General features: G+C 42.7%; 1 protein-coding gene across 4 annotated transcripts in view; it reads right to left on the bottom strand.

Moving 5' to 3' along the window:
* STAT1 (signal transducer and activator of transcription 1) overlaps positions 1-12,003 on the bottom strand; it is a 630,302-nt gene that overhangs the window by 446,800 nt on the left and 171,499 nt on the right. For all 4 annotated transcript variants that reach the window (XM_073558164.1, XM_073558167.1, XM_073558166.1 and 1 more), the window contains exons 8-9: positions 6,797-6,948; positions 5,553-5,714 (exon numbers count right to left, since the gene is read on the bottom strand). In XM_073558164.1, the coding sequence (XP_073414265.1) occupies positions 5,553-5,714; positions 6,797-6,948 (314 nt within the window). The remainder of the gene's footprint in view (positions 1-5,552; positions 5,715-6,796; positions 6,949-12,003) is intronic.

The following is a 12,003-nucleotide window of genomic DNA, read 5'->3' as shown; positions in this document are numbered from 1 at the left end:
TATTTGGGCCACCATTATTCACCGTGCAGCATTTATGGGGTCATATGTTGTGCAGCATTATGGTATTTGGGCCACCATTATTCACCGTGCAGCAGTTATGGGGGCATATGTTGTGCAGCATTATGGTATTTGGGCCACCATTATTCACCGTGCAGCATTTATGGGGGCATATGTCGTGCAGCATTATGGTATTTGGGCCACCATTATTCACCGTGCAGCATTTATGGGGGCATATGTTGTGCAGCATTATGGTATTTGGGCCAACATTATTCACTGTGCAGCAGTTATGGGGGCATATGTTGTGCAGCATTATGGTATTTGGGCCACCATTATTCACTGTGCAGCATTTATGGGGGCATATGTTGTGCAGCATTATGGTATTTGGGCCACCATTATTCACCGTGCAGCAGTTATGGGGGCATATGTTGTGCAGCATTATGGTATTTGGGCCACCATTATTCACTGTGCAGCATTTATGGGGGCATATGTTGTGCAGCATTATGGTATTTGGGCCACCATTATTCACTGTGCAGCAGTTATGGGGGCATATGTTGTGCAGCATTATGGTATTTGGGCCACCATTATTCACTGTGCAGCATTTATGGGGGCATATGTTGTGCAGCATTATGGTATTTGGGCCACCATTATTCACTGTGCAGCATTTATGGGGGCATATGTTGTACAGCATTATGGTATTTGGGCCACCATTATTCACTGTGCAGCATTTATGGGGGAAAATGTTTTGCAGCATTATGGTATTTGGGCCACCATTATTCACTGTGCAGCAGTTATGGGGGCATATGTTGTGCAGCATTATGGTATTTGGGCCACCATTATTCACTGTGCAGCATTTATGGGGGCATATGTTGTGCAGCATTATGGTATTTGGGCCACCATTATTCACTGTGCAGCATTTATGGGGGCATATGTTGTGCAGCACTATGGTATTTGGGCCACCATTATTCACCGTGCAGCAGTTATGGGGGCATATGTTGTGCAGCATTATGGTATTTGGGCCACCATTATTCACTGTGCAGCATTTATGGGGGCATATGTTGTGCAGCATTATGGTATTTGGGCCACCATTATTCACTGTGCAGCATTTATGGGGGCATATGTTGTGCAGCATTATGGTATTTGGGCCACCATTATTCATTGTGCAGCATTTATGGGGGCATATGTTGTGCAGCATTATGGTATTTGGGCCACCATTATTCACTGTGCAGCATTTATGGGGGCATATGTTGTGCAGCATTATGGTATTTGGGCCACCATTATTCACTGTGCAGCATTTATGGGGGCATATGTTGTGCAGCATTATGGTATTTGGGCCACCATTATTCAATGTGCAGCATTTATGGGGGCATATGTTATGCAGCACTATGGTATTTGGGCCACCATTATTCACTGTGCAGCATTTATGGGGGTATATGTTGTGCAGCATTATGGTATTTGGGCCACCATTATTCACTGTGCAGCATTTATGGGGGGCATATGTTGTGCAGCATTATGGTATTTGGGCCACCATTATTCACTGTGCAGCATTTATGGGGGCATATGTTGTGCAGCATTATGGTATTTGGGCCACCATTATTCACTGTGCAGCATTTATGGGGGCATATGTTGTGCAGCATTATGGTATTTGGGCCACCATTATTCACTGTGCAGCATTTATGGGGGCATATGTTGTGCAGCATTATGGTATTTGGGCCACCATTATTCACTGTGCAGCATTTATGGGGGCATATGTTGTGCAGCATTATGGTATTTGGGCCACCATTATTCACTGTGCAGCATTTATGGGGGCATATGTTGTGCAGCATTATGGTATTTGGGCCACCATTATTCACTGTGCAGCATTTATGGGGGCATATGTTGTGCAGCATTATGGTATTTGGGCCACCATTATTCACTGTGCAGCATTTATGGGGGCATATGTTGTGCAGCATTATGGTATTTGGGCCACAATTATTCACTGTGCAGCATTTATGGGGTCATATGTTGTGCAGCATTATGGTATTTGGGCCACCATTATTCACCGTGCAGCAGTTATGGGGGCATATGTTGTGCAGCATTATGGTATTTGGGCCACCATTATTCACTGTGCAGCATTTATGGGGGCATATGTTGTGCAGCATTATGGTATTTGGGCCACCATTATTCACCGTGCAGCATTTATGGGGGCATATGTTGTGCAGCATTATGGTATTTGGGCCACCATTATTCACTGTGCAGCATTTATGGGGGCATATGTTGTGCAGCATTATGGTATTTGGGCCACCATTATTCACTGTGCAGCATTTATGGGGGCATATGTTGTGCAGCATTATGGTATTTGGGCCACCATTATTCACTGTGCAGCATTTATGGGGGCATATGTTGTGCAGCATTATGGTATTTGGGCCACAATTATTCACTGTGCAGCATTTATGGGGTCATATGTTGTGCAGCATTATGGTATTTGGGCCACCATTATTCACCGTGCAGCAGTTATGGGGGCATATGTTGTGCAGCATTATGGTATTTGGGCCACCATTATTCACCGTGCAGCATTTATGGGGGCATATGTTGTGCAGCATTATGGTATTTGGGCCACCATTATTCACCGTGCAGCATTTATGGGGGCATATGTTGTGCAGCATTATGGTATTTGGGCCACCATTATTCACTGTGCAGCATTACTTTTATTCTTATCTATTTTTATTTTAGAAATTTACCAGTATCTTCGGCAATTCCCACCCTAGGCTTATACTCGAGTCAATAAGTTTTCCCAGATTTTTGAGGCAAAATTAGGGGAGTCGGCTTATACTCTGATCGACTTATACTTGAGTATATACGGTATCTAGTGGACAGTTTTATAGGTTGAGTCGTTCCAGATGTTGCGATACCAAATGTACTTATTTTTTTTTTATAATATTTATTTAAGGGTACAACATATAATTTTTCTTTTATTATTTTGTGATTTTTAAAACAATATTTTTGACAAACTTTTTTTTATTCATTTTTCTTTTTTACTTAAGATCAGATACAAGATCAATGCCTAAAAAATGGTACTTCCAAAATCAATACAAAACCGAAAAAGAGAGCTACAAGGAAGTTTTTTACCAAAGATAATTCAATATTTTTATTTATATTCATATATAGAGCATAAGTGCAAAGAAGTTATAAGTGGGGACAAAATACAAATGAAGCCACATAAAAATTCAAGGTATCATGTATACATAGTGTATATTGCACACGAACCAATTTATCAAAAAGGGCAAAAGATTTTTTTCAATTATAAAAAGGTAAATGCCAATTAAATATGCAAAGAAAATTCCAGCAAATCACAGCATATCAGCTATTACTACTATAAAGTGCACATGCAAATAAAGTGGCTGATGCAAGAGAGACATAAAGTGCTAGGAAATGCTGTAGCTGCCCGATAATAGAAGTCCATGTTAGTGCTAATAATGGGTTAAATAAATATACCTGAAGACGGCAGGCACCCCGACTCACGTTTCGCACTAGTTTTGTCCAGGGGAGGCTCTATATATGAATATACAGTAAATAAAAATATTGAATTATCTTGAACTTCCTTGTAGCTCTCTTTTTTGGCTTTCTTTTTTACTTAGTCCAACTATGGGACTTTCACTTTTTGCCAGTTATAAGGTATAGCAATGCATAACCTGTCAGTGCTGCAGACACAAGTTAGTTAGATCATGTACTGTGCATCGGGTCACCATGGCAACGATTGGACCCCCTGTGATGATGTCGTAGGGGCGCCAATCCAAGGGCAAAGGGGCTTTCTTTCCTCTCCCTGCTTGCTAAATGCTGCGATCACAGCATTTAGGGGCTGTGAGTGGTTGACATACTTAGCTGTTTCCTCATGTAGACACAAGAACCGTTCTGGTATAGAATCACCTGCTGGTTTATTGTGTATAGCATAAACCTTAGCAGGGCTCAGCAAAATAAACAGAGCCTTGCTGGCATAACGGTAAAATAAACAAAACACAGTTCATAGAAGTCCATTCTCTGCAGGGTTCACCTGCATTTATCCCACAAAGTCCTTTCGCTCCTCTAGGAGCTAAGTGGGAGTTCCAGCTCTCCCAATACACAACACCCACTGACTCTCATGGCCAGGTATTTAACACCCATGTGATGGTCACATGACCTTGACCTCACACACATCCTGTCAGGACTCTGCATGTGGAGATATGGTGGACCTCCACCTACCCTCTCTATGGAGGTCCATTATAACCAGCCCAAATATAACTATTAACCCTCTCAGCACTTAGCATGCTGGAGGCAAACACACTTTGGTTTTACATCACTGACCGCAGTAGGCGCTGTGACACGTATCTACCTTCACATACTATGCCAGTGACTCTGTCACAGGGGTTAAAGTGCCGGGAGTGGTGCAGGCACGGCTCCTGGTGCTGAGAGTCGGGTGTCAGCTGTCTAGGGATTTGCTCTGGTAGGCAATGGCAGGGCCACAGCAACACACAGGTTTAGAGTCCAACTACAGTGGTTTAATGTCACTTTAAACAGCAGGTTAACAGAAAGTAAAGAAAAACACAAATATACTCCAGCTTGGAAAACCACTGGTCTCAGACTCACCCTTGCACAGGACAGGCTTAACTAAGCGGCTGCCAGGTCAGCGGCGTCCGCTAGGTGCCATTCCCAGGGTTGTTTTGAGTCTTGCTGCTAAAGCTTTGTAGCACAAGTAGTCCAGCAAAAACAAATTCAAACTAACTCCAGCCAAGTTTCTAATATCTTCCACACACACTCACCATGTGCCAAACACCAACCTCCATTACATAGCCCATAACCCCTCCCACAGGTGAGGTACACATCACATGGGATGATAACGTGACATCATCGCAGGTCCTTGACTTTAGGGAAAATCCTGGCCAAACTTTATCCTGCTGGGAGAAATGTATCTCCCATATCCAGCACTACACCCTTTGCTGCACCACAGCTGTCAGAATCAGCTGACACCCAGCAGCAATCGCATGCACAACCTCTGTGCGTGGGCGAATGCCATGACGCATCAACACGTCCAAGGTCAGTAAGTACCAGGAAACCTGGAAACATGAATACATCTAAGGTCGTAAAGGCGATAAAATTATTTCACTTTTGGGGATTTTCAGACACACAGACACCTCAAAGTCTCAACAAAACTGAATAGGTCTATAAAAATTTTTTACAGTACTTTTGCAAATTTTGCTGAAAAAAATGAAAACTACTGCTAAACTTCTAACCCCTCCAATATGGTAAAAAAAGAGCATTTCATACCTGATGCTGACATAAATTAGGCATATGAGAAATGTTATTTATTTTGTGTGGAATGACTGTTGTAACGGCATAAAAAGTCAAAGTTTGAAAACTGCTAATTTTTATTTTTTTTTTTACCAAGTTTACAATCTTTGTATAAATTAATGCAAACTTGTCGACCTAATTCCAAACTTGCTACCATATAAAGTGATAAAGTGATACATGTCAGATTTGAAAAATGAGGCTGTCAGGAAGGACAAAACTGGGTTCAGAGATGAGGGGTTAAAATAACATACCTTTGTATCAGCTGCCTAAATAAATTGTGCGTGCGCTCTTGAAAGGCTTGCTTGTTTTTTGTAATTGGGTCTTCACCATCACATATAAGCTTCTGCTCCAACTCCTCCAATTTCTTCAGCTGCTGACGTATTTGTTGCAGGCTTTTAGCAATGGAGGTGAACCTGAAACCCCACATAATACAATATTTAAAGAGATTAAAATTAACCAACCAAAGGTACCTAAGTTGAATAAAGTTTAAGACTGTTCATTTTTATTTTGCTGTAAGGCACTTGATTATATGGACAATACCTATACAACATATTATGCTAGTTTGGCTAAAATTAAAGCTGGAAACCAAAGACCAGGATGACTACAGCAGGTTGTTAGCTCCTAGTCACTAGTAGTGTGTTGTTTTAAGAAGAATAGAAACAAAAATGCTTCTGCACATCAAAAGATTTGTCATTTGAAACTACATAAAATTATAAAATATCCTTTAAAATTGTAAAAAAAAAAAAAGGTACAAAAAAACGATAAGCAACAATTGGGTAGAAACTGGAGCAAAGTTTGTAATACATCTAATTTTTCTAGTGTCATTCTAAAAAAAAAATAAAAAAATCATATACAGAAGTCTGCCCGAAGAAAATCAATTGTACTATGAAATAACAAGGGTAGATGGCATTAAATGTAGAGTCAGTTATAAAGTGTGCATAGCTTTTGGCCAAGTCTCTCATTCTACTGACAGAAAAAAGATTTGATGATGAAGAATTCAGATTTTTTGACTGATTATCCATCTTGCAATAAATCAAGAAGAAATGAAAAGGCCAATCAATAATTATAGTTAGTGAAATGTAATTTTGAAAAAACTACAGGATTATGGCTAAATATTTGAGTCTATGTTCCGCTGCTACCATTCGGTGGTGTAGAGAAGTCTGGACCAATCCAGCCCTTGTTAATTTTTATGAGTCAGTGTTAGGCGTCGAGTTCTAGCCACTGTACAGGGGGAATCTCAAGCCCAGTCTTCTGCAGTCTCCCATTCTTCCGCAGCCACAGAGGTTCCTGCTCAGCAGAGATATCGGTCCAAGTGTCTCGCTTAGGCTACTGATATGCCTCTGGTTGCTGCTACCACCCCAGGTTCAGCTATAGCATCCAGCATTAGTCAGCAGCGAGCAGACGCTCTTGGGACTAAGTCCTGCCTTTCCTCATCTGAGCATGCCTGGGAGACAACTGCACATTGGTGGTCGGCAGCAAAATGTAGATTACTTACCAGCTCTGGAGCTGATCAAGGCAAGCATTTGGAGGCCCTCCAATGCAAGCTATTTGTTGTCTACGTTTCCATTCAACCAGTTCTTCGCTAATAAGGGAGCTCTGGATATGACCTGTGATATTGAGGACTTCTCCAATTTTATGAACAATTTCCTAGTTAAATTAAGAAAAATATTATATTTGTGTTAGTACAAACGTAATCAATTCATTTTGATAGATTAAAACATTTTGAGGGCACTATGAGCTGTATCTTGCGTGTACCAAAATTACTCCCTTCTTTGTCTCTTTTCAGCTCATTTGTCCCTGAAATATTTGAATGATATCAAGGTCATTGTCCATTCATGACATGAAGTTGCTATTTACTGTCCTTACTATTACTGTGTGTAGAGGGAAGAGCCCCAAAATACATATATATATATATATATATATATATATATATATATATATATACACACATATTGTGAGGTAGTGCTGTCATTCAGTTAGGGGATCACTCGCTTGGCAGCAAATAAAACACATCCGGCACCGGGTTTTCATAAAACCATAACATAGTCCATGCGGTTTATTCCTCCATCATAAACCCACAGCAGCAATAGACAACAGCTTAGCGTCCATTACAGAGCTTCACTCTGGTTATCCTGTACTCACACAGGTTATGCAAATGTCCATTGCGCAGGCTCTTCAGCCTCAGAGTTATCTCCCCCACGTCAGGGTTCCTCATGCGGCTTCACCATCCCGCACACGTTCATTCCCTCCAGCTAACTCTCAGGCACACATCGCCATTGCTCACAGCCACTTCACATGCTGTGAGCCAAGAGACACCTCTCCTAGCGGGACCTTCCGCTCTGGACCAACCAGGTCCCTGCATTCACCCATGTGACCTACCCTGGCCACCTTATATGGTCCGTAGCCACGCCCACCGGGTCACATGGCTATGACCTCATCACAGGTCCTTCACACAATCACACACACTCTACATAGTGTTATAAACACATCCCCTGGGTGGGTTTGTAGGTAACTAGGGCCACCCGTCTCCCTAGTTACCTGGAGACGTCTCCCTGACACATTGACACAGCACAGTAGCAGCATCACTGCTGCTCAACACACGCATCAGTCTCCATCTCAAGGCCACCCACCTTGAGATACATAACGGTCCTTCCATATTCTGCCCCTCATCCTCTCTCTTGGGACAACCACACAGCACCCCTTGGTGGACACAGTGGTCATTACACCACTATATAGATAGATAAATTTAGAAAGATACAGATAGATAGATATATAGATAGATATATATCTGTATATATCTATATATGTATATATTTGCATGTTAGCCAAAGTCAGGGCCAGCGTCAGCACACAGGCAAGTGCTGGGGCCCTGAGCAGGCAGGCAGGAGGGCTACTCCATCCGGGACACCGACGAACTATGGGGGCCTGGTGTCTGTGCCAGTACTCGGGAGTGGGTTCACCCCTCCGCTTGCTAAGGGCCCCAATACTTGCGATGCTTACCTCTCCCGATTTCTGCACTGCAGCGTCTTCGACATCTTCTGACTCTGACGTGGAGCATCTTATGGGGCCCATTATACAGTTTATGGAGCATCATATGGAGCCCATCATATAATGTATGGAGCATTATATGGGGCCTATTCTGTATGGAGCAATATATGGGACCTATCATAAACTGTAAAGAGTATTATATATGGCCTATTTTGTATGGAGAATTATATGGGGCCTGTTCTGTATGGAGCAATATATGGGGTCCATCATAAACTGTATGGAGCATTATATGGGCCTATTTTGCATGGATCATTATATTTGGCTCATTATGTATGAAGCAATGTGTGGCTTATACTGTATGGAGCATTATATGGGGCTCATTATACTGTATAGAGCAATGTATGGGGATCTTTATACTGTATGGAGCAATGCATGGGGCTCATACTGTATGGAGCATTATATGGGGCTCATAATGTATGGAGCAATATATGGTCCAGGCAAAAAAGAAAAAAATGAGGGTGGCACTCATCATCCGATAAAGTCCAGATTATTGAAACAACCTCGGTAGGGGAGTCACATGTGGTGTGCAATGGACGATGCCAGTTTCGCGCAACTGCGCTTCTACGGGTCCTAGAGGATGTTTTACACTGTTTCAATAAACTGGATTTTATGGGACGGCGAGTGCCACCCTCATTTTTTTATTTTTTTCATGGGCTATTGATATTTTTTCTGGGTTGAAACACAAGGGCCCAGGCACAGTTGGCTACAGCGTGAGTGATCCTGGAGACGGGTGCTTTGGCATAGGTGGTGCAGTAGTGCGGACTGTCTTTTTTCTGCTTGTGGAGCAATATATGGGGCTTATTATACTGCATGGACCAATACATGTGTCTCATTAATCAGTATGGAGCACTATGTGGTGCCAATAATACTGTATGGAGGACTATACTGTCCGGTTTCTGAGCCATTGCAGAATTCACAATAGATATCACTCATGTAATGTAAGAAGTATGTGAAATATTTGGCATAGTTCTATATCTATATTTCTTGCCATAGCTGTGCATCATGAATTGTTGTATGTGTCAAAGGGGCCCACTGAGAGTCTTTTGCCTGGGCCCATGTAAACCGGGAGTCGGCCCTGGCCCAAGTATATACAAAATGTATATATATATACAGTATATATATATATATATATATATATATTGTGATAAAACACTCCGGGATCGCCTTTGCTGGGGTCAAAGGTCACGTGCGTTCAGCATGAAACTCAGGCGCACAGCCGGTGTCCAGGTATAACTGACACTGGGTCAGGTTTATTAAAGGTGAAAGCAATGCATAAAGAAAAAAAACATAAAACAAATCCTTGCCTGTCTGGCACTAACTAAACAAAGTACAACCTAACTACCAACTGGCGGGCTTCTCCCGTCCAGCCAAACCACAGTTGCAGTGGGCACTGCTTCACTCACATGTGTCTCTCACACAGACAGGCTCTCTGTGTCCCCAGGCTGAGACACTCACACAACCACCTGGCATCCTTTTATATCCGCCTGACATTATTCATTAGTAACCAGGTGCGATACTGACCAGACTAGGCCACATAGGAAAGGTATATGGGCGAGATATACCTGCCATCATCCACTATTCCCACATGATTCTCACAATATATATATATATATATATATATATATATATATACACACACACACCGTATAGACTCGTGTATAAGCCGACCCGTGTATAAGCCGACCCCCCTAATTTTGCCACAAAAAAACTGGGAAAACATATTGACTCGTGTATAAGCCTAGGGTTAATGGTGGTCCAAGAACATGCTCCATAGATAAAACCCCCCTATATGATTCTGCACAAGGGTTAATGCTGGTCCAAGAAGATGCTCCATAAATACCCCCCATATGCTGCTGCACAAGAGTTAATGCTTCCCCATAAGATGCTCCATAAATACCCCCCATATGCTGCTGGACAAGGATTAATGCTGCCCCATAAGATGCTCCATAAATACCCCCCTGGGAAACAGAGACCTGCGAAACCCATAAAGGCAACAGGTTTCTGCTAATGACAAAGAAAAATGATCTTTCACAATTGGTTCAGAATTCAAACAGAGGAGCAGCACTTTTAGACCTAATACTATCTAATAGACCTGACAGAATAACAAATCTGCAGGTTGTCGGGCATCTAGGAAACAGCGACCACAATATTGTACAGTTTCCTTGTCTTTCGCTAGGGGGACTTGTCAGGGAGTCACAAAGTTTGACCAGCTTAGAGATGCCCTTAATCTGGTTGACTGGGACAGTGTCTTCAGAAATAAGAATACAGGTAATAAATGGGAAATGTTTAAGAACATCCTAAATAGGCACTGTAAGCGGTTTATACCTTGTGGGAATAAAAGGTCAAGAAATAGGAAAAACCCAATGTGGCTAAACAAAGAAGTAAGAGGGGTAATTAACAGTAAAAAGAAAGCATTTAAACTACTAAAGGAGGATGGCACTGTTGAAGCTCTACAAAACTATAGAGAGAAAAATACTTTATCTAAAAAACTAATTAAAGCTGCCAAAAAGGAAACAGAGAAGCACATTGCTAAGGAGAGTAAAACTAATCCCAAACTGTTCTTCAACTACAACACCTGGCAAAAATTATGGAATCACCGGCCATGGAGGATGTTCATTCAGTTGTTTAATTTTGCAGTAAAAAACCAGATCACAGACATGGCGCAAAACTAAAGTCATTTCAAAAGGCAACTTTCTGGCTTTAAGAAGCACTACAAGAAATCAAGAACAAAAAATGTGGTAGTCAGTAATGGTCACTTTTTTAGACCAAACAGAGAGGAAAAATTATGGAGCCACTCAGTTCTATGGGAAAAAATTATGGAATCATGAAAAACAAACAAAAAAACACTCCAACACATCACTAGTATTTTGTTGCACCACCTCTGGCTTTTATAACAGCTTGCAGTCTCTGAGGCATGGACTTAGGCTAGTTTCACATTAGCGTTTATGGCCGCAGCGTCGGGCTGCGCACGGCCGCCGCTAAGCCCTGCCCCCTGCCGCGCCTCTGCCGGTAGCTCCGCCTACGGGCGCATGATGCTGCATGCGTCCCCTATCTTTAGCACTGGGGACGCAGGCCAAGCGCAGGTATGCGTTTGGCGGCGCATGCGTCCTTTTGACGGTGCGCCGAGCGCACCAAATTGCTACAGGTTGCGTTTGGCGCTGGTCGGCGCACCGTCAAAAGGACACATGCGCCGCCAAACGCATACCTGTGCTCGGCCTGCATCCCCAGTGCTAAAGATAGGGGACGCAGGACGCATGCAGCGTCATGCGCCGTAGGTGGAGCTACCGGCAGAGGCGCGGCAGGGGGCGGGGCTTAGCGGCGGTCATGCGCAGCCCGACGCTGTGGCCGTAAACGCTAATGTGAAACTAGCCTTAATGAGTGTTAAACAGTACTCTTCATCAATGTGGCTCCAACTTTCTCTGATTGCTGTTCCCAGATCAGCTTTGGCGGTTGAAAGCCTTGTCATGGACCATTTTCTTCAACTTTCACCAAAGATTTTCAATTGGATTGAGATCCGGACTATTTGCAGGCCATGACATTGACCTTATGTGTCTTTTTTAAAGGATGGGTGCCACAATAACACCCCGGCAGCAGGCGCGCTGTCTGGGTGTTATGTTTGACACCAATCTCTCCTTGACATCCCATATACAATCT

The sequence above is a fragment of the Dendrobates tinctorius genome, unplaced genomic scaffold (genome assembly GCF_039654945.1).
Source record: "Dendrobates tinctorius isolate UK_male_01 unplaced genomic scaffold, ASM3965494v1 ptg000254l, whole genome shotgun sequence".
NCBI classification, from domain to species: Eukaryota; Metazoa; Chordata; class Amphibia; order Anura; family Dendrobatidae; genus Dendrobates; species Dendrobates tinctorius.
This window is presented reverse-complemented; position numbering and strand designations above follow the sequence as displayed.